Genomic DNA, 23,479 nt, shown 5'->3' on the forward strand with positions numbered 1-23,479 from the left:
GAAATTATAATCATTGACTCTAGTTGGTTGGCGAAACAAAGGGTGAGAGAGGGAAAAGTATAGTAACCAACAATATTTTTGAACAATGTGAATTAATAGGGTTAAACAAGTAAATTAATCTTAAATTTAATGAATAGCATTAAATTAGGATGTAGTATATTTATATTTGGTAGATGTTCATATTGTTCAAAATGGTTATTGTTTACCTAGCACTCCCCTGTGATATTGGGTCAATTAATGAATGGGTCATGCAGAGAAAAAAAAGAAAGAGTGGCATCCATCTCAGATTCGTATACATTTTCTCGAGACGTATTTGTCACCGGAGACTAAGACTTCACCCCACACGCAAGAGTCTTGGTCTTTGAACGTAAAATTTGGGTTCATTATTATTCCATTATGCTTCTTCCGAGAAAGTAACCATGATTCATGACTTGTTCATGATCACTATGTATATATAATGTGATTGAGTGAGTGGAGTGAAAGGCACTACCAAATCAGATATCATCAATAATATCTATTTATATTCCACTGAAAATGAGAATTAGATACCAAAATGTTACTGCATGCGCAGTATTGGTACTTGTGATGGTAATGGCTGAAATTGCAGGCATTTGTGCAAATTCAAGTACTCTCCTCCACTCTCCATGTCTTGAAAGAGAGAGGCAAGCTCTTGTGAAGTTCAAAGCATCTTTGAATGATTCATCAAACATGCTTTCCTCATGGCATGGCCATGACTGCTGCCGATGGAAAGGGATCGGCTGTGACAATGTTACCGGTCACGTTGTCATGCTTGATCTCGCCTCTCCTTCTGTGAAATGCTTGAGATCCATGAGTGACGACTACGACTGTGGCCTTTTAGACCATAATCAATATTTAGAAGCTCGGATTGTTAATTCATCGCTGCTGGAATTGGAATACTTGACTCATTTGGACTTGAGTGGAATTTATTTCCATCAGAGTCACATACCCATGTTCATTGGTTCTATGCAGCGCCTGAGCTATTTGTCCCTCTCTGATGCTGGTTTTGGCGGAAAAATACCCAGCAATCTTGGAAATCTTACCAACCTCCAGTTTCTTGATCTGAGTTGGAATGAATTTTCACCAGCCAGCAACATCAATTGGATTTCTCAACTGTCATTGCTGGAGCATCTCGACATGAACCAGGCTTATTACGAAACATTTCAGGTATTTCATTAAACATGATTCCGTTATCTCTATCTGTTGTCCTAACTTATTACTTGGATGGTTAATAATTTGTGGACTTGACAAAGCTGCTTCTTGTTCTTCCTCCCTCAGGTTAATATTATTAATCTCACCATCAGTGCTCCTAAACTTCAATTCCTAAGTCTTGCCTACAATGGACTTAGTGTGTCAAATTTGGATGCTTTACAAAACATGACATCTCTTGTGCATCTTGATTTTGGTGGGAACAATCTTACTTCAATTCCACCTTGGTTTGGCAACTTTAAAAAACTTGAGTATCTTGATCTTTCAGGGTGTGGGCTTCATGGTCCAATTCCAAATGCTTTTCAAAATGCAACTTCTATTGAATTATTAAACCTTTCTGAGAATAATTTTGATTCTCTTCCATCCTGGTTTCACAAGTTTGAAAAACTCAAGCATCTTTTTCTTTCATCTAATAGCTTCCATGGTACAATTCCGGATGCTTTACAAAATATGACTAGCATTGAGTTCCTTGACCTTTCTCACAACTTTTTCACTTCAGTTCCATCTTGGTTTGTTGAGTTAAAGAAACTTGTCTATCTCAGTCTTTCAAGTAATAAATTAACATCTATGGAATGTTCCATTTCATCCATTTTAAAAAATATGTGTCACCTGAAAAGGTTATATATAGGAGGAAGCAACCTCCTAACAGAATCCATTGGAAACAATGATTTGTCTACCTGCATTAGACATGATTTGGAGGATCTTGACTTGAGTGAAAATAACTTTAATGATTATTTGCCATCTTGGTTAGGACAACTTGAAAATCTAGGCAATCTCTATCTCCAAGATAATTTTTTCTATGGTCCCATTCCCTCTTCTTTTGGAAAATTACTGAATTTGAAGAATTTATATTTGTCCAAAAATAAATTAGAAGGGGACCTTCCTAATTTCATGGGACAACTTGTAAATTTACAAGTTCTTGATGTCTCAAATAATTATTTAGAGGGAATTATTCCTGAAAATCTTGGAAAACTTGTAAATTTACAAGTTCTTAATGTCTCAAATAATTATCTAATGGGATCCATTCCTTGGAGTCTTGGTCAACTAATAAATCTAACTAACCTTGATTTGTCAAATAATTATTTAAAAGGAATCATACCTACAAGTCTTAACGAACTTGTAAATCTTAATTGGCTCGATCTTTCAAGGAATAAAATAGATGGGAGAATTTGTATTGATTTTCAAAAACTTGGGGTTCTATCATACTTGGATCTATCTTCAAACAATTTGAATGGACCCATTACAGGGGAAGAAAGTTGGCCTTTGTTTATCCCAGAAATGGTGTATTTGAATCTCTCCCATAATCATATAAGTGGCTCACTTCCTGAACATATTGGTCATATAATGCCCTCTTTGGGGGACTTGATTCTTGGAAATAATCTCATAAATGGTTCAATTCCAAAATCATTGTGCCAAGTTGATTTGCATATCCTTGACCTTTCAAAGAACAGACTATCTGGTAAAATCCCCAATTGTTGGAAAGATAACAAAGTATGGGAAGAAATAAATTTGTCATCCAACAAACTCTCAGGGGCTGTTCCAAGTTCATTTGGGAATCTTTCCTCTCTAAGATGGTTGCATTTGAACGATAACAGTCTTCATGGAGAGTTTCTAGCATCTATGACAAATTTGCCACATTTATTGATTATGGATCTCGGAGAGAATCAACTTTCTGGCACCATCCCATCATGGAGTGCTAACACATTTTCTTCACTACAAATTCTAAGATTGCAGCAAAACATGCTGAGTGGTAGCATTCCTTCACAGATATGTGAACTATCATCACTTAAAATCTTGGACCTTTCTCGCAACAATTTAAATGGTTCAATACCTTGGTGCATAGGCAATCTTCGAGGAATGACTCTTGAGGCTTCCACTTTGTCTCCTACTTCTCAATCCCACTTTGTACAAGTATTTGAATGGGGTTGGGAAGCTAGGGATGTTATAGAAGCCATGAAAGGAAGAGAACTTGACTGCATAAGAAAGCTTGTAGTCATCATGGATTTGTCCCAGAATAATTTGGTTGGCTCCATTCCAAAAGGAATAACATTGCTCAATGGTTTGCATAGCTTGAATCTATCAAACAATCATTTGATCGGAAAGATCCCTTACATGATACGGGATATGACATCACTTGAATCCTTTGATATTTCAAGTAACCAACTCTCCGGTACAATTCCAAGCAGCATGATAGCTTTAACATTACTAACTCATTTAAACTTGTCATACAATAACTTCTCTGGACCAATTCCCACATATAACCAGTTTTTAACTTATGATTCATCAAGTTATGCTGGAAACCCATATCTTTGTGGATCTCCTCTACCCAACGAATGTGGTCCACATCAAGTTCCTGGGAGCAATGAATTTGAAGATGAAGACAGACCGACCAAACAAAAAAAAGATGAAGACAGCAAAGCAGATAGGTTGGAAAAGTGGTTGTTTTACTTTGTTATTGCAATTGGCTTTGCAACTGGGTATTGGTGAGTTATTGGGACTTTGTGGTTTAATAAAACTTGGAGGCACGCTTACTTCAGATGGGTGGAAGATTTAGCCGACACGATCTATGTCACAACTACAATAAGAATGGCAAAATTGAAGAAGTGGATGATGATGAGAAGCCGTGTTGTTGCTTGATCATGTATTCATGTGTGTGTTTTTATTTTTATTTTGAAGAATCAAAGGTGGAAATAAATTAAGGAAAGTGAATGATGTTTGATGCATGTATGAATGTATGTGTATGCATGAATTTGTAATAGAGATTGTCATTTGATGTTTAATCTCCTGAAGAACCTCTGCATAAAACAGAACAACATATCTAACAAAGTTATAAATTGAAGTTGAGTTTATAGCTCCCTTCTGCAATTCACCTCTTTTGATGCACCACTTTTCTTAAATTCCTTTTAATTTCATTTTCTCTGAACCTTGATTCAATGCAGCAGTAACCATACCACAACTGTTATGTAACTATACACTTCATTTCTGGTTCAATATACTTCCTGGTTACAGAGGGCAGAGGCTATTGATTCAGTTTTGTTAGCATTCATTCTATAACAAATAATGTGCAAGGGAACACACACCTAATGATCTAATCGAATAAGACTAGTAATTCCTTATGCTTGTGGAAAAGTATATGTGGCCAAAAGGTCTTATATATCATGTAAAAAAATAATAATATGAAAAAATTTCAATTCTTTAGCAATATACTATAGCATTTTGCATAGTTTAGTCTTGATGATAGTAAATTATTTGATTCGATTAAAACATTAACTTGCTTGAACATAACAAAGAAGCAATGAGACCTCTTTCTCAGTTCATCACAATCAGTTAGTGGAACAACAATGCTAAAATATAAACCATGGGGGAGGGGGGTAAAAAAGATAAAAGATTCAAGATATGATCAATAAAACAGATTTCAAGAACATAAAACCATTATGAAAAATGCAAAAGTGTGTAATGAGAAAAAAAAAATAAGAGGAAACTAGCATGACAACTACTAAATGATACACATGCTACATTGCAGCTTTTATAAGACTATTAAAAACTGTGTATCAGTGTATGAGAATATGCATATTTCTCAAGGTGTATTTGGTCCGGGAAAAATAAGAGCTACATCTTCACTAAGATGATAAAATAAGAGATAATATTTACAAGAGAGATTGTCCATAGTAGATTTTCAATTTTACAAAATAAGTGCTACATATTTACCAAATTACTTGGTTTAAGAGCTCCTGAAGTTCTAATGGATTGCTTAACCATTGGCTCTATAAATATGAGCATCAAGCACTGGGTTTTCTCCACTGATGAGCTCAAAGACACAAACATCTCCAACTTTTAAATCATTCTCAAGACTAAAAGGCCGCCAACCATTCGAGATATAGGCAGCTGCTGCTGCGGGATAACAGAGCAACTTTGCAGGCCACAGCTTGCCTTCGTACCGTATCTCTACATTCTGCTCCTTGTTTTCAAAATACTTTATGTAGAAGGAAGCTTTAAAATTCTGCATGATATATAACATTATGTAACAATACCACATAGAAGCTTGCATGATATTTAAGTTTCCTTATGGATAAATGTATAAGCTTAAACTTACAGCCCTTGATCTCTGTAGATTACTCTTCCCTAGCTTGATCATGAAAGAGGGATTTTCTGAGTTGAACTTCTGAGCTTCTTCCAGGCATCGAAAACCACAGGTCCCAGGCTCAAAAACTGGCTCCAATACCATAAAAGGATTTGAAAAACAATTAGAAAGAATCTTACCTTCAGAGTAAGATCTCTATGCATTTAGCCATTAAATTCAAAACATGCTGACTATGAACAACAATCTCTATGCATTTTGCCACAAAAAAAGATCAGTTGAATCAACAAAAAGTACAACGATTCGATCATAAAAGAAGCATACCATCCGAACGATGAATGACAGATGGAATTATTGGCATCTCAATGTTTTTCTCTTCAGGTTGACTACCTCCTTCCACATCTCTAGTTTCTGTGGCAATTCTCAATTGCTTACTTGTAAAAGGCAATGATAATGATAATGGTGTTTTCAATCTTTTCTGCTCTCTTCCCCAACATTGTGGTGGTAGCTCATTCAAAGTCTCAACCGAATCATTGTCGATCCGGTTATTGAAAGGATAGTGTATTTCAAGGCCACTCATGTCAAATATGTGTACCTCAAAACAAGAAGTTCCATTGAACTCAAATCGCAACAAGTGACCATGATCCAGAGAGTAATATGCAGCAAATTCTTTCCAACCCTTTTCAAATAAAATGTCACCATCATGCTGAGTCCATTGTACTTTCCATTGAGTGCCATCTGGAGGCTTCAGATACACTGGATTTTTCACACCACCACCATATTTGCTAGTGAACTTGTTTGGTATCTTCTGCAGTGCAAATGAACCTGATGTTAGTAATTATAATAATCAAAACTCATAAGCATAAAAGGAAACTAAAGAGTGATGACACATCTCCCTCTATCTATGTCACACTATGTAACTGAGATTAAGAATCAGTTATATTTTTTCAAGTTAGTTAGATGTTAACTAAAACTACTAATTAGTCACAAACATTATAGTGTATAAAATTATGTATTGCATTGCACTTCAGCACTTGTGCTATTCACTTTATTTTTTTCATAATCAGCAAAAAATCATCTTCCATGGTTTTCATATGACTCTTGATATTTCCTAATGCTGATCAAGACCAAGAATTCTGATCCAAGTAGTGCTTGTGCATCATACAAAATGTTCAGGAAAAAGAAAAGAAAAGAAAAAGCATGCATGCATGTGTGTGGTTCAGTTACAACATTAAGAGAGAGAGATGCAGATTTTGTATGCACTAACTAAAACTGAAGAAAGAGTGAGAAGAGCAGGTGAATGAAAGAAGCAGCTTACAAGATTTCCATCTTGAAGGCTTTGTCTGAGAATAATCTTAAAGAAACGGATCAAAGTTTTTGGAGGAGAATGCTTGTTTGGTTGGTAGCTACATGAAGCCATGGTTATTTTTTGACACAAGTAAGAATTATTGTGTCTGCTACACTTTTTAAGTGGACACTGAAACCATTGGAGAAAGGAAAGGGTTAAAACATATAATAATGCTATTTAGTATGACCACTTCTACTTTAAAACATAAGGTGCATGCTACAGTAAAGATGTCCAAAACTGTCTTCACTTGAAGATGTCACATGTATGCCTTATTTACCTGACATTTGTCTTTAGTGGGCCCGGTGTAAGTTGAAGCTGTTGATGCAGCTTTTATCTTTTGTTGGTTAGTTGATATTAATAAACTGAATTTCTCTAATCTCTTGATCAAATAAATGCACGGACACAAGAAGCAGCATTTAACAATCCATTTTGGAAAACTTTTCTTCTGATTTTGCATTTTTCACATTCAAATCCTGTAGTGATGAAAACCACCTAGCATCATTTGCCAGAGCAATATTTAATTGCATAAAACAATTTTTCTGTTTTCAGCATACAGCAAACAATCACATTAAACATCCATTCAATGACAACAATGGAGAATAAAATTCAAGATCTCAGAACATAAGAATGTGTTATAAGCAAATTATATAAGAACAAAAATTACTTATAGAAATACATAATCTACATGAGTCACTACTGAAACCTTCCCATGGGAATATGCTTACATGCATATATCTCATGGGGTGTTTGATTGGAAAGAAATGAGTTGCATTTTCATGGATTAGATTCATAACCTGCAATAATGTCAACAAGGTGATAAAACATGAAACAACACTGAAACTTTTAACCCTAGGGATACATCATTGGTACACACAAATAAGGATTGGATAAGGTAGAAGTTTGATTTTACAAAAGAGAAACAAACATTTTCACAAAACAACTTAGTTAAAGAAGTCCTGAAGTTCTAAAAGCTTAACAAACGACCGGCTCTATAAATATGAACATCGAGCACTCGATCTTTTTCATTGACAAGCTCAAAGACACAAACATCTCCAGCCTTTAAATTACTGGCACCAACAAAAGCTTGCCAACCGGCAGAGATATAGGCAGCAGAAGATGATGGATAATAGAGCAACTTTGCTGGCAACAACTTGTTTCTCAACTTTATCTGTATATTCGGCTTCTTCTTTGCAAAATACTTTGTGAAGAAGGGAACTGGTATGGCCTGGATCACAAATATTTTCATCATCATCATCAGAACAGAACCACAATTAGTGCAAGTATAACAATAGCAACTTATAAGTTTACAAACAGATGAATGTAAAAGCATAAACTTACAGCATTTGTTCTTGGTAGGTTTGTTTGTGTGATCTTGACCATGAAAGAGGGATTTTCTGACTTGAAATTCCGAGCTGCTTTCAGAGATTGAAAGCCACAGGACGAAGACTTGAAAGCTGGCTCCGATTTAATAACACATTTGAAACATCATAAGAAAGAAAGTTGTTATGAGTAAGTTGCAAATAAAGGAGTGAAACGTTCTTCATATAACTATCAGTTTTAAGAGTTCTTGAAGCTCAAGTGGATTGTCTAACCTTTGGCTCTATAAATATGAGTTTCAAACACCGGATCATCTCTATCGACGAGCTCAAACACAGTAACATCCCCAGGTTGTAATTTACTTGCTTGAGCAAATTGGAGCCATCCAGAAGAGATAAAGGCAGTAGAATTTTGTCGATAATAGCGCAACTTTGCAGGAAACAACTTCCCCTCAAAGCTTATCTTTACTTTCTGCTCCTCATTTTTAAAGTATTTTATGAAAAAGGAAGCTGGAAAATTCTGCATCACAACATATTTTTTCATCATTATTGTCAGAACAGAATCACAATTTGTGAAATAACAATATGTAACAACATTAACTTACACGGTTTGAACGTATAGCTTGCCTTATCTTGACAATGCAAAAGGGATTTTCAGAGCTGAACTTCTCAGCTTCTTTCAGAGCCTGAAACCCACTGGTCCCAGGAGAGAAATCTGAAACCAATATCATAAAATAAGAAAATGATTAGAACAGATCTTACTCAAGGAACAAGTCAGATACAAGCTATATATATTGGTTTTGGAACTGCTTAGACCCTATTTGATCTCTATTTCCCAAAATTAAACAAATAAAATCAAGAACTCAGTTGCAACACAAAATAAAAGGATCATCCAATCATTAAAAAATAACATACCAAGGAAATCTTGCCGGGGAGATGAAAATACTGGCATTTCAAGGCTTGTATCCTTAGATTGGCTACCTCTTTCAACATCTCTAGATTTTGTAGCACTTCTCAATCGTTTCGTTTTAGAAGGAGTCGATAATGGTGCTACCGACCGCTTCCTTAGATCCCCCCGGAGTGGTGATGGGGGCTTATTTAAAATCTCAACACAATCATCATCAGTGTGATCATTGGGAGGATAGTTTATTTCAAGGCAACTCGTGTCAAATATGTGTACCTCAAAAAGAGAAGTTTTTTTATAGTCAAACCACAACAAGTGCCCTTGATCTAGAGAGTAATATGCAGCAAACTCTTTCCAACCATTTTTAAATATAATCTCACCATCATGATTAGTCCAATCTATTTTCCATTGAGTGCCATCTGGAAGCTTAAGATACACTGGATTCGGCACACTACTACCATATATCCTACTGAACTTTCTTGGTATCTTCTGCAATGCCAATGAAACTGTTACTAATAATAAGCATAATTATCAAAACTCACAATCATAACAGAAAATAATGATTATACAAACAGAAACTGATTCCTCCCACTCTATTTGTGTCAATCAACCTCCTAACAACCTTCTAAGAATTTTTCTAACAAGTTTCCCTCTTTTCCTAGCAGCAGCTTTGCTTATTCAGTTACTGCTCTAACTAACTAACTAACTAGCCAATGAAACTGTTGTTAAGAAGCATAATAAGAATCAGAACTCAAATGCATGAATGTTTGAGGAGCATGCTATGCTGCTGAGGAACCCTGCAGTGTGTGCTTCTGTTACCCCACAGGGGAAAATCACAAAGAGACAAAGAGAAAGTGAAAGATAAGAGGTAGAGGTGATGAAAATGCTTACAAGAGTTCCAGCTTGGAGACTTTTCCTGTGAATAATCTTGAAGAAGCTGATCACAGTGGAAGGAGACTTGCTCTTTGGTTGGAAGCTAGTTGAAGCCATGGAAAGAAGTTGTTGATTACACACTCACTCATAGACACTGTGTCTCTCAGGTAAGAAGACAACATGTGAAGAATACCCCAAAAAAAAAAAAGGATGAAAATGCTTATTTTCTAAGGGTGAGATCGTAATTTAAGTAACATGTAGAGATGGTACGCAATAATTGATGACATTGAACCTCACCTATTTACAGAACCTTTAGCAGAGAGAGTTACAACATTTTTCAATAAAAATTCATGTGACATATTCAAATTTCAAGGAATATATTATTATATAGAAATTGGCATGTTAACCTTTGGTAAGATGAAAATGTACATAGGTCGGTAAAACTGGATTTGTCCGCCGTAAATATGTATCAGATCTATTTTTTAGAGTTTAATCTAGTTCTATATTTAATGAAATTTAAATATTTTCGAGCTACAATTATACTAGATTTAAACCGAATGAAATTTAGTTTTTATCAATATATATAGATAGTTATAATTTAAAATTTTAAATATATCTAAACTAATTTAGGTTGGTCGAGTGATCAGCTTAGTCATCGTCCGCTTAAGCAAGTGTTGAGAGTTCGAATTTCATCTCATATGTATAATAACACATTAGCCAATTACAAACTCTTAAATGAAATTCAAATTTATAATGGAATAATACTTAACATGTTAGGGATTGTAGGAAGCCAAAAAAATATATTTATACCTAAATTTTATTATATTTTTGCCCCCACTATAAAATTTTTCTATTTATAATTAATATAACATAATATTAGAATTAATTTAAAATATATATACTTTTTTTTAATTCTCTAGGTCAGGTAAACCGATTCGTTTTGACCTAGATCCGCCCCTGGGTATACTTTTGAGACTGATCCTAAACCCGATAAAATCACACCAAACTAGCCCTTAAAATATTTAAATCTAGGGTCTTTAGATTGGATCGGACCATGTGCATCCCTACTTTGGACCTTAACAATCGAAGTATTCTATTCTATTCCACTTACACGTCACTACTACTACTACTATTACAAGTCAAATCTCACATCTTTGACTTCAGTACCCAATGAAGTCCTTTTCTTCATGATTATACTCTAAAAGAATCTCTTCAAGATGAGAAGCTTGTAAACACTTCCATTCTTATTTAAGTAGCATCTTCATTTATTTATTAGTTAAGTGTTTAATTATGGATGCTAACACTAAATTTTTGGTGCCAGGAAATATGGTGCTAATGTGCCAATTCCAGTGTTTCTCAAACCTACAAATGGCACCAAATGGAATTGTTCAGTGCATGNATTTGCAAAATTATTTAGTACTAACAATTCCATTCTTATTATTCAGATCTTATGAATGGAACCAGATTACAATAACATAAACCATGCATGAGCACTAGAAGAAAGTTTGATAAGCAATTTATTTAAGATCATAATGACTAAAACAAACATATAAAATGTGCAGTTTTTGTGTGTGTCACTACTCACTACTGAAAACTTCCCATGGGAATGTACATATCTCCCAAACATACCATTTTATTATTGGTCACACAAAACAGCAACATTGTCAACAAGGATACTAAACAAAACACAAAATTAAATTGGATATGGTAGAAGGTTGATCCAACAAAAGGAGCTAAACAATATCAGAAAATTTCTTGGCTAAATAGCCCCTGAAGTCCAGGTTACCTAACCATCTGCTCTATAAATACGACATTCGAGCAATGCATCTTTTCCATTGACAAGCTCAAGGATACAAACATCTCCAGCTTTTAAATTATTGTCAAGAGCGAAAGCCAGCCAACCGCGGGAGATATAGGCATTAGCCTGATAACACAGCAACTTTACAGGCCACAACTTGCTATCAAATCGTATCACTACATACGGCTCCTTCTTTTCGAAATACTTGTTGAAGAAGGAAACTGGCACGCTCTACAACATGATTATTTTTATCATCATTGTCATAACAAAATCACAATTTCTTGAAGTATAACAATAGCAATCATATAAGTTTCTACATGGATATGAACATAAACTTACAGCCCTTGATTTTGATAGATCACTTTCTGTTATCTTGATCACGAAAGAGGGATTTTGTGACTCGGAGTTCTTGAATTCTTTTGGACATTTGGACTTCTTAGCTTCTTTCTGAGATTGAATCCCAGAGACCTGAGGCTGGAAATCTAGCACCAGCTCCACAAAATATTAGAAATATTATTAGAATGAATCCTATACATGATTAGAAATGATGTGGTTAAATCTAAAGAAGAAGTAAATAATAACAGCTAAGTTAACCACCATTATTTGTATTAAAATTAGTTCTAGCTCTGCTTAAACTTCAAAAACACTGCCTAAGAACACCAAGGTCTATGCATCAGCCACAAAAGTAGAAAGAAAATCACTTGATTGACAAATGGCATATGAAGTTATTCGCGTCACACGACCGTATCATCAAGATATTTTAAATGGAACCAGAATTCAAAAACACAAGCCTGCAAGCACAAGCATCTAGTGTTAATGCAAGGTCGCACCCAAAGGGTGTAAAATAGGGAATCTAACTTGATGATTACATCAGTGGCGGACGAGTAGCTTGAACTCGTGACCTTGAGGTCAAAGGAGACAACTCAATTATTGCTCCAAGGCTTCTTTTTGTACACTCAAACAAGGAATAAGTACAACAGGTCTTCACTGTTAGAAAAGGTGAATGACACATTCTTCACAAACTATTAGTTTTAAAAGCTCTTGAAGTTCTAGCGAAGTGCCTAACCTTGGGCTCTATAAATATGAACATCAAGCACCGGATCTTCTCTTTCGATGAGCTCAAAAATAGTAACATCCCCAGGTTGTAGTGTACTTGTTCGAACAAAAAGTCCCCAACCGGAAGCGATAATGGCATGAGAATTATATGGATAACAGCGCAGCTTTGCAGGAATCAGTATCTTCTGAAACCTTATCTGTACATTCTGCTCCTTTTCAAAATACTTTCTGAAAAAGGAAGCTTGGAAATTCTGCAACACAGCATATTCTCATCATTATCATCAGAAAACAGAATCCCAATTTGTGAAATCACAATAATAATATGTAAAGACATAAACTTACAACTGTTGGTCTTGATACATTGCTTTGCCTTGCCTTGACTATGAAAAAGGGATTTTCTGATTTGAATTTCTGTGCTTCATTCAGAGCTTGAAACCCACTGGTCCCAGGATAGAAATCTGAATCCACCAGTATCATAAAACACAAAATGATTAAGGATTTAAGAACAGCACAGGGCCTATTTTGTCCCTATTTCACAAAACTAACAAAAGAAATTAGAAAAACTAGATACATACCATCCACATATGGCAATTTCTTAAGCTGTGTCTCTTTGGATTGGCTATCCAATTCGCTATCTTCTTCACTATCTTCCACATCTATAGTTTTGACAGTAAATTTCACTCTTTTACTTCTAGAAGGAGATGATGGCTTCGGTGCTGCTTTCGCCTTTTTCTTCGGCTGCGGCTGTTCATTCAAGATCCCAGCCAAGTTACCATCATTGATGAGGTCATTGGAAGGATACTCTATTTCAAGGCAACTCATGTCAAATATTTGTACTTCAATTTTAGAAGTTCCGTTGTACTCAAACCACAACAAATGGCCATTTTCAAGTGAGTAATACGCAGCAAACTCTTTCCAACCCTTTTCGAACAGAATCTCACCATCTTTATTAGTCCAATCTATTTTCCATTCAGTGTCATCTGCAGGCTTCAGATACACTGGATTCGGAAAACCATTACCATATTTCTTACTAAACTTGTTTGGTACCTTCTGCATGCCAATGAAACAGTTCTTGGTTAACCATAACTAACTTGTCCCTCCTTTCCTAACAGCAGCTTTGCTGATTCAGCAACTGTTCTAACCAATTAACTAACTAACTAACTAACTAATCAATAGAACTATTGTTTGTAAGCATAATAAATTAATAACAATCAAAACTCAGAAGCATGCTATGCTGCATGTGTTTTCTGTTACCTCAGGGACAATCACAGGGAAAGAAAATTGGTATGAATTAAATAATATTTTAAGAAAAGAGGATATGAAAGTGAAGAAAATGCTCACTCACAAGAATTCCATTTTGAAGGCTTTCTGTGAGAACAATCTTGAAGAAACTGATCACAGCTGAAGGAGAATGGTGGTTGTGTTGGAAGGTAGAGGAAGCCATGGATGTTGTTATTGTAACTAACACACACAATCACAGTCACAGTCAGAGTCACAAGCACTGTGTAACTCTGGTAAGAACTAAGAACAAAATTTATGAAAAAGCAGAAGGGTAAGACCGTAATTTCAGTTACTTTGTAAAGTTGGAATGCAATTAAATTCACCTTCTCTCATCAATAAATTGTTGCCAACTTAGTTAATGAAAATATGGCTTAATATAAGTATCTATGACGTGCAACACGACACCATCTATGACTTGTTTTGGTAATTTTATCAGCACCATGAACATTATTTAGAACTATATAAGTACAAATATCTTTTAGTTTTAAAATTTTGGAATTGGGAGTTTGGAGGAAAATGGATTATTTTAAAGGATTTTTCAAAGGAAAAAAAATCCGTAATACTAGTTTATTTCTTGAAAGCATTTACTAGTGTTGAAAATTTTTTTAAGAGGAAAATAATATGAAAAAAAAATATTGTCACTTGATAATATCACTTCTAATTTGATAAAAATTTGATTGTAATAAATATACTTCGTATTAAAACTTAAAAGCATAGTACTTCACAAATTGGAGAGAGATTATCTATTGAGAAAATATAACATTACTTCTAAAAAAGTATAGTATCTATCTCTTAAAAAATTAAAATGATGCCTCCAATATTTCAAATACTGAACTAATTTCATTTCTTTTAGAAAACTAGGTTAGTTTCGCAAAACTCCACCTATGGAATAGTTGTCCTACATAGGCGATCCCATATTCGAATAAAAAATAAGGGTTATATTAGATTTTCGACAGCCAACATAAAAGTTTAGTTGAATCTCATGGATCAAAAATGTTATTGTGCTAAAATTAGGTTGTTACTCCAAAGCAACGCACTGTATGGCTCGCGTACTATGATGCATAGATATTGACACAGACACGGGACATGACACGACACGGGACACGCCGACAGCTAATTTATCTAAATTTATTTTAAAAATATATGTTAAGAATAAGACAGGACACGCTGACACGTGATGGTATTTAGGTGTGTCCGGAGAAGAATTTTTTATTTTTTATTAAGACACGGTCGGACACAGCAGACACGCGTGTCGGACGAGTGTCGGTGAGTGTCGTGTCCGAAATGTGTCCGACATGCGGACACAACAACTCAACGAAGTGTCCATGCTTCATAGCTCGCGTACAATGTCAAATGAGTAAGAGCCACTGCATCGGTGTTTGGATATAGTGTTAAATGAGCAAGGGTTGCCGCGTTTTCGTGAACGGACCAAGATAAATAAGTTAGTTCACAAAGATTAAGATAAAGGTAAAAATCGGAGCGACAGAAGGTTAAGATTTGAGACATGAAACATAGGCAGTCTAACAGGAAAATCTATAGAGGTGGTAGATACCATGACAAGGAGGAAAGTTAACATCATGTACCTACAAGAAACAAAATGGGTCGGTGCAAAGATTAGGGAGTTGGATACTTTTGGATTCAAACTTTGATATGGTGGAAGGAGGTACTTTTCATGTGATTATCGTCTATGCACCGCAAGTGGGCGAATAACACAAGATAAAATTTTGGGAGGATCTAGAGAGTTTGGTCCAAGATATATCTTCGAAAGATAAAATTTTCTTAGGAGGAGATTTAAATGGCCATATTGAAAGAGAAGTGACTAGATATGGAAATATTCACGGGGCCCATGGTTTCGGAGTGGTCAATACCAAAGATAAAACTATTTTAGATTTTTTCTCAATTTTTGACTTCATCGCAAATACATGTTTTAAAAAAGGAGACGAACATCTCTTATAACTTATAGGAGTGGAATAACAAGCTCTCAAATCGACTTCTTCTTCTTGAAGAGAGTCGACCAAAAATTTTGCATTAATTGTAAAATTATTTCGAGAGAGAATTTAACAACACAACATAAGATATTCATCATGGATTTTCACATTAAGCAAAAGTTGAGGAAAAAATATCCTACAAAAAATCTAAGGAAGAGGTGGTGGTAGATGAAAGGTGAAGAAAAAAAAAATTTTCTAAAACGATTTGGAGATGAAAGCGTAAAAGAGATGTAAAGAAAAATGACAGAAAGTTATTAGAAGAACAGTAAAAGAAACTTGGTAAACGAGTGTTTGTAAGCATAATAACAATCAAAACTCATAAGCATGCTATGCTGCATGTGTTTTCTGTTACCTCAGGGAAAATCTCAAGGAAAGAAAGAGGCAAAGGAAAAGAAAATTGGTATGAATTAAATAATATTAAAGAAAAAGAGGATAAAGTGAAGAAAATTCTCACTTACAAGAGTTTTATGTTGAAGGCTTTTTGTGAGAACAATCTTGAAGAAACGAATCACAGTTGAAGGAGAATGGTGGTTCTGTTGGAAGGTAGAGGAATCCATGGATGTTGTTGTTGTAGCTGATACTCACACAGACAACAGTTCCATTGATTAGTTAGTTAGTTAGTTAGCTAATTGACTAGAACAGTTACTGAATCAGCAAAGCTGCTGTTAGGAAAGGAGGGAAAAGTTAGTAATGGTTAACCAAGAACTGTTTCATTGGCATTGCAGAAGGTACCAAACAAATTCAGTAAGAAATATGGTGATGGTTTTCCAAATTCAGTGTATCTGAAGTCTCCAGATCTCACTAAATGAAAAATAGAGTGGACTAATCAAGATGGTGAGATTTTATTTGAAAAGTGTTGGAAAGAGTTTGCTGCATATTACTCTCTTGAAAATGGCCATTTGCATGTGGTTTGAATTCAATGGAACTTCCAAAATTGAAGTACACATATTTGACATGAGTTGCTTGAAATAGACTATCCTTCCAATGACCTCATCAGTGACCATAACTTGGCTGGGATCTTGAAACACAGCCAGAGTCACAAGCACTGTGTCACTCTGGTAAGAACTAAGAACACAATTTATGAAGAAACACAAGGATAAGACAGTAATTTCAGTTACTTTGTAAAGTTGGCATGCAATTCAATTCACCTTCTCTCATCAATAATGGTTGCCAACTCAGTTAATGAAAATATGGCTTAATATAAGCATCTATGACGTGCAACACGACAGCATCTATAACTTGCATGCAATGCAGTCCTTTTCTTCAGGATTATACTCTCAAAATTCAATAACTCTTCAACATGGGAACTTGGGAAGCTTGTAACTTGTAAGCATGTTTCTCACGTGATCAGCGTCTTCATTTTTCTCGTTAATTAAAGTGTCTAATATAACTATGCTAGTTTGGGAATTTAGAATCTCTTTTAAGTAAAATAACACTTTTTTTTTATAGAACTTGTGTACTATTAAGTTGTTAGAAAAAAAATTAATTTTTTTTAGTGTTACTAGTATTTATATAAGTACAAATATCTTTTAGTTTTAAAAATTTGGAATTGGGAGTTTGGAGGAAAATGGATTATTTTAAAGGATTTTTCAAAGAAAAAAATCCATAATACTAGCTAATTTATTTCTTGAAAGCATTTACAACTGTGAAACTTTTTTTAAGAGGAAAATAATATGAAAAAAATATTGTCACTTGATAATATCACTTCTAGATAAAAATTTGATTGTAATAGATATACTTCGTATTAAAACTTAAAAGTAGTACTTCACAAATTGAGAGAGAGATTATCTATTGAGAAAATATAATATTGATTTTGTTAGAGTGATCTTTAAAAGGCAAGAAATGAAATTTAAAAAGGAACTAGAACTACTTTTTTTTTTTTTTAACTTCTTTCCCTTCTCCCATTTTTTCCTGTGTAATAAAACTCTCTTAACCTTATAGTGAAGTAAGTTATAAATAGCAGAACGAGGTTCTGAAATCATAACTATAGCAAATAAAGGCAGCTAAAATGTCATTAAAACTGAACTACTGAAACATGCTCAAGAACATGTCCCACTATTGCTGTACATAAATAAGAATTATCCTGATCATACAAAAGTGCAACTCAGTTTTCCCAGTAGCAGGGTTCTGCAACAATATAATGTACCATCCAAGCTACAACAAACATGATCATTTCATCAATGATCAACTCCTGATGCATAGACTACAGATTTGATCATAAAATACAAAGGTCATAAGCAGCAAAAGTGATCATTCCTTTACATAACCATATACCTAATTTAACCAATCAAAATGCTGCATGATATTCATCTATAACTCTAAACTGCTATTATCATCCCTGTACAGGCTTTGGTGCTTGCTTGCATTATTTACAAGTACCTAAAAAACAAAGCAGACAAATACAGCTGCGCAACTTGCTCAAGTAAGTACCCGAAAAAGAGTGGACTACAGCTGCAAGACTTGCACAAAAAATGGGGATTGAGGTGTGAAACTGCTCTGCCCAAGAGAAGGAATGAACAAAGAAAAAGCATCAACAAGAAGATAAAAAAGAGAATAAAACATTACAACAGAAGACTTAGCGATCATAAGGAAGTCGACTTCATGATCTTGCTCATTGCATAGACACCAAGCGCTTGCCAATGAGTTAGATAAAGCAACAAAATACAGCAGGCATCATGTTGTCACAGATTTGCAGGCAACCAATTCTACAGTTCCTTGTACCATGGTGAGATTGAAACCTGAAACCCAAAGCTAGATCAAGTTCAAATTCTGCAAACTCGTATCGGCACAAATCACCATACCGAAATATTAGCTGTGGTTGCAAAACTATGGCAAAATTTAACTAAGAATAATTAGAAAATTTAAAATTTAAAAAACAGTTCAACTCAAATAATAAACACACTGCTCTTAAAAGACAACTATGATTCTAGTAAACCTCTGGGTTTTAGAAGAAAATGTCTTAAAATATTCACATGTAACATCAAGAGCATAGCACAAAGCTGCTACCTACAGCACCTAAAACCAACTGCTCACAAAGGGCCAAAGGGTGTAGTGAAAAATACAAGTCTCACAGCTTGTAATCTTTTAGTTAATTTCAAGTTTGAAGATGCCACTGACAGCAAGCAAATGAATCAATTAGTGTACAATAGTGCGCATCAATATTATGTGTGAAAAATGTTGATCGTATCTTTCATTGATACAAAGACAATAATCTTAAGTTCTTAACCAGCAATAATGGCATGCATGCATACAAATCTTATACGCACACAAGTTAATAAAACATAATTTTGTACACTCAAATTGGCTAGTAAAATCAGCTAAAGAATCCATGGAATACATGTTCAAACGTCCAGAAAATGAATGAACAAAAATGATAGAAGTATGCAAAGATCTGATATTGGGATATTTGCTAACAAACAAACAACATTCCCAGTAGTACATTCCACCATGCTTGTGTCAGAAAGCATGTGAGTAGAATACACATTTTGTCATGATTGAGCAGTCAGTACTTTCCAAATTAATCATAGTATATTTACCCTTTGCCATGCCCATGATCTGCTTTCTGTTTTCATTTAAGTAACTTTATTGATGCCCTATACTAGCAATTCCATTTCCAATTCCGATCACACCCCAATATTAATAGAAATATAATTATTTCATACTTCAGTAATAGAAATAGAATAGAATTATTAATATAGTTCCAGCGAAGGCTCATGATTAGTACATCATTACTATATATCATTCTTCTTTTTATAAAAGAAGAGTTTCATTAAGACGAGGAGAATGATAATAGAAGAAAGACAATAAAAGTTCCTCTATACAAAAGCAAAACAAAGATATATCTATAATCTCTCAACTTTAAGAAAACCTATAATGTATTTCTACTATTCATTTCGTTATCTAAATAAAGATTCTTTTTCTTATAGAAGGAAGTACCACATAAAACTAGGATTTTGTTTATTGAGTCCTTTTGAAGTGTTTGTTTGCAAATTTTACTTTTAGATAGTAACTCCTTTGTTAACACAACCTTCCACCTTGATAAACCTAGTTGGATATCTAATGTGGCCTTTATTAGCAGTATAGCACATGGTCCTTTCAGGGAATTTTCCTCTTACATGTGTTCGGATATTGGAAACTTCTACTTTGATAAAAGCAAATAAGCACCATATAAAATATTAAGACAAAGATATCAATCATGAACCATTCTATTAAATATTAAACTTTCCATCATCCAAAGTACATCTGCATATTCAAAAGACCACAATATGCAGTAGTTTACAATGAATAATATAATCTGCCTGTAAACTACCTACTATTGTTAACAGAGTTTACACCGGGAATTGGACAAAGGGAGATGCAAAGAAGTTGAAAACAACATGAAATCACATGAGTGAAATGAAAGAACTTGGCTATACCTCTGAGCATTTCCAAAAACTCAGCTTCAGCATGTTAACAGGTGCATGAAACTTTCAATATCAATCAGTTACATATAGCGAGCTTGCCTGTCCAGTCATCAGTCACCCCGTAATCAAGGCTGAGCTCTCTCATCGGAGGGATGCTCTCCATTGCAAATAGCATAAGGTGAGGGAACATTAAATTATTGTGATCATACAGAACAAACTGAACCAACACATTCGGAGATGTACTATGACTCATGTAGCAAGCTACATTCCTCAATCTTGACACATCCAAAGCAAAATCTAAAGGAGGTATCGACGGAAATGATGGGCGAACATAATTGGAATTTATTAGAGATATATCCCCCCATTCTGCCCACCTGTCAGTAAACCGATTAGGATATATCAATGCATCACCATTCATGGTCAAAATTTGTGCTTGCTGCCTGGTCAGGATAACACCCGTATATTCGCATATAAAAGCACCAGCTTGTATAAGGTCCAAGGATCTAACTCCCCAGCCAGTTTCCCTAGACCTAAACACTTCCAACCTACTTTTCAACCCCTTCTGTGTGACACGGTTCCGACAATGCGGAGGACATCGGCAAAAGGGGCCACATTCAAATATTATAGGCTTCCCTCTCAACAAAATCCCACTCTGATTATAAGGAAACTCGCCTCCATTTTTCATAGCGCAAAAGCAGCCTTCAACACAACCATCCACACACTCACAACCCATAGCGTTCCCAGTCTGATGAAACACCATAGGCGGAAAATTAGTCTTCGGAAGATACTCATAACAAAGCGGTTCATTACTCTTATCAATGTCGTTAAAAAGCCGAATCGCAACGTTCTCCCTCCTATGCGAAATATCAAGAGACAAACAACACACAGGCTTAAAACACAATGGATCCTTCCTAAGCATACAAGCCTCCTTAAGAACAGCACTACCCATCTTAGCCTGCCCATCAACCCTAAACAGCTTATACTTATAAACACCGAAACCAGACTTCCCAACATCAAACCAGCAATCCATAATCCTATACAAACCATCATAAACATAAACCTTACTGGCAGCAGTGGCAGTTCCGTCGTACCGCAATCCCCGAATAACCCTCACCTCAATCCCATAATGCATACTCCTCTCCAATGCCAAATTCCCTCCTTCCAACTTCTGATGAAACACCTGCCTAGAATGCTTGTCCTGTCCCCCATGACCAGAGTAAATGATAACATCACCATCATCCATATCATCCTCATAGCCACCAGAAACAATGACACTGGTGGCAATTGGCTCACCGTTGGAACTCATACTCGCCGGAAGATAATCAATTCCGGCCTGTGTCTGCCCGTGAAGGCCGACAACACATAATTCCATCCTGTATAAGAACACATCCCCAACAAAAACTCCAGGGATGGCGCCGACGATCCTCTTGTCGCGGTTAAGCCAAAGGCCGCAAGTTTTCATCAAAGTCGATGCCCTAAGGTCCCCTCTGGCCTTCCTCCAATCAGTCAGCATCATCCTCCTCTCCTCCTCCGCCGTCGCCAGCACCCGAAGTGAGTCATAGATCAACCTCGTCCTTCTCACCACCTCTCGGTAATGCCGCTGGTCCTTCAGACTCAGATCTTTTACCCTCACAAGCTCCTTCAGCCTGTTCCTCTTCGCCAGCGTCATATTCCCCCCGCTAGACGAAGAACCCTCGTACCCAACGGCGTCGTTTCCATTCCAATGACCCCCGTATTCCTGCGGAGGAGGCACAGGAACAATTGCCCCCGAATTAGGGTCCAAAACGAGGTCGTTTGAGGAATCCATTTGCTGAGATGCTCGAAGCTGCTGCTGCTGCTGCTGCTCGGCGAAAGCGGTACGGAAGAGCTGAGAGACTCGGTTGAACTCTTCGTATAGGCCATTTTCGTTGTCGCTTGGGTCGCAGGAGGTGGCTGAAGGAGGTGTAGTTGCAGGTGCAGGTAGGGTTTCGCGGTGGGGGGCATTTGGGAATATAGGTTTGACGTCTTGATTGTTAGAGGTAGGGATGGGGGTGGTGCATTCTTCAACGGGTTCGCGTTTGGGTATTATGAGAAACGGCGTTGGAACGTTGGTGGCGGTGGTGGTGGCGGTTACAGCTTTTTCTATGGCTGTCGTAGGGATTGGGATTCCAGGTGGGAATAGTGGGAACGGTGTTTCCTTGGGTTGGTTGGTTTTCTGGGCTGAGGTAACAGATTCCATTTTGATTCTTATTTATTTATTGGTACATGGAAAGAAAACAGACAGAGAGAGAGAGAGAGAGAAAGAAAGTGGGTTATGTAATAAAAGAAATGGTTTAGAATGGGAACATTGAAGAAGAACAAGAGGAAGAAGAAGAAGACACAGACACTGATTTTTCTCTTGTAATGAAGAGAGGTTTGAACTTTGAAATTTGAAGTTCTGTTGGTCTATATGCCTTTGTCTGTGGTGTCTCTTGGTTTCTAAATACTTAAATAGTAGTTGCTGAAACTACAACTCCACTCAGAAAGCAGAAAACTCATATCATAATTCAAGCAGGATATTGGGTGGAGTTAATTTCATATAAAATTAATGGTTAAAAATTATTAAATAAATTATTATCAGTTATTAACTATTAATTTTGGTGGAATTCAGAAGCAGTTGATTTTAAGTAAAGTTGATAAGTGAGAACTGTTAGATGATTTTACTGATTTGACTAAATTTTTATTTAACGACTTTTAACTATTAACTTCACCTGAAGTCGACTGGACCTAAGTCTTCACCATCAATTTTATACAAAGTTAGTTACACATTTTCATCTATAATTTTTTTTATCTAAAATTTATTTAAGAGTTGATCGCTAGTCAATGAGTTATGTGTATAAAGTGAGATTTGATTTTCAATACTTATTTAAGCAGACGAATGAATTAATTTCCCGATCAATTTAAGTTGGTTCACAAAATTATTATTTAATAATATCTAATTATTATAAAGATAACTACATAAAAGTTTTTGCATGTGAAAATAATTTTTTTAAAGATGAATTTAGATCTTCTAAATTTTAAATTTTCACTTTAGAAGATAAAGTGAGATCTTTCACTATTGAATGTTTTCTCTCTCAAATTTTTTCTTTGTCCTACCTATAAAATAAATAGTAATAATCATACTTTACCTTCTAAAGTAAAATTTAAAATTTAAAAAATCTAAATCATTTAATTATTTTCAACACGCTT

The 23,479-nt window shown here is 35.4% G+C and overlaps 4 protein-coding genes and 1 pseudogene across 10 annotated transcripts; 1 reads left to right on the top strand and 4 right to left on the bottom strand.

Annotated features, from left to right (window-relative positions):
- LOC107621528 lies at positions 228–4,092 on the top strand (annotated as a pseudogene).
- On the bottom strand, positions 4,710–7,508 carry LOC107621531 (B3 domain-containing transcription factor VRN1-like). Of its 2 annotated transcripts, XM_021113167.1 has the most exons (6): positions 7,379–7,508; positions 6,931–7,126; positions 6,624–6,782; positions 5,630–6,113; positions 5,321–5,436; positions 4,710–5,227 (listed from the first exon to the last, which is right to left on the bottom strand). In XM_021113167.1, exons 2-6 carry the CDS (start codon positions 7,108–7,110, stop codon positions 4,979–4,981), a joined length of 1,188 nt encoding a protein of 395 aa, XP_020968826.1. In that variant the 5' UTR covers positions 7,111–7,126; positions 7,379–7,508; the 3' UTR covers positions 4,710–4,978. The 2 variants fall into 2 exon arrangements, with proteins under 2 accessions (XP_020968826.1, XP_016179043.1); XM_016323557.2 differs by lacking the exons at positions 6,624–6,782; positions 7,379–7,508 and having other exon boundaries at positions 6,931–7,233.
- Positions 7,405–9,984, bottom strand: LOC107621530 (B3 domain-containing protein Os12g0591400). Its single transcript, XM_016323556.2, has 6 exons — positions 9,765–9,984; positions 8,885–9,362; positions 8,575–8,684; positions 8,246–8,489; positions 7,992–8,107; positions 7,405–7,878 (listed from the first exon to the last, which is right to left on the bottom strand). Exons 1-6 carry the CDS (start codon positions 9,861–9,863, stop codon positions 7,618–7,620), a joined length of 1,308 nt encoding a protein of 435 aa, XP_016179042.1. The 5' UTR covers positions 9,864–9,984; the 3' UTR covers positions 7,405–7,617.
- Positions 11,250–16,929, bottom strand: LOC107624556 (B3 domain-containing transcription factor VRN1-like). 6 transcript variants are annotated; one of them, XM_016327058.2, is made up of 7 exons: positions 16,751–16,929; positions 13,946–14,061; positions 13,176–13,650; positions 12,943–13,058; positions 12,611–12,851; positions 11,884–12,026; positions 11,250–11,775 (listed from the first exon to the last, which is right to left on the bottom strand). In XM_016327058.2, the coding sequence occupies exons 2-7, from the start codon at positions 14,042–14,044 to the stop codon at positions 11,533–11,535; spliced, it is 1,317 nt and encodes a 438-aa protein (XP_016182544.1). In that variant the 5' UTR covers positions 14,045–14,061; positions 16,751–16,929; the 3' UTR covers positions 11,250–11,532. The 6 variants fall into 6 exon arrangements, with proteins under 6 accessions (XP_016182544.1, XP_016182542.1, XP_016182546.1 ...); XM_016327056.2 differs by having other exon boundaries at positions 16,328–16,929; XM_016327060.2 differs by having other exon boundaries at positions 13,176–13,344; positions 16,328–16,927.
- On the bottom strand, positions 17,881–22,729 carry LOC107623560 (histone-lysine N-methyltransferase family member SUVH9-like). Its single transcript, XM_016325890.2, has 2 exons — positions 20,285–22,729; positions 17,881–18,607 (listed from the first exon to the last, which is right to left on the bottom strand). The coding sequence occupies exon 1, from the start codon at positions 22,488–22,490 to the stop codon at positions 20,349–20,351; it is 2,142 nt and encodes a 713-aa protein (XP_016181376.1). The 5' UTR covers positions 22,491–22,729; the 3' UTR covers positions 17,881–18,607; positions 20,285–20,348.

The sequence above is a fragment of the Arachis ipaensis genome, chromosome B10 (assembly GCF_000816755.2).
Source record: "Arachis ipaensis cultivar K30076 chromosome B10, Araip1.1, whole genome shotgun sequence".
Classification (NCBI taxonomy): Eukaryota; Viridiplantae; Streptophyta; class Magnoliopsida; order Fabales; family Fabaceae; genus Arachis; species Arachis ipaensis.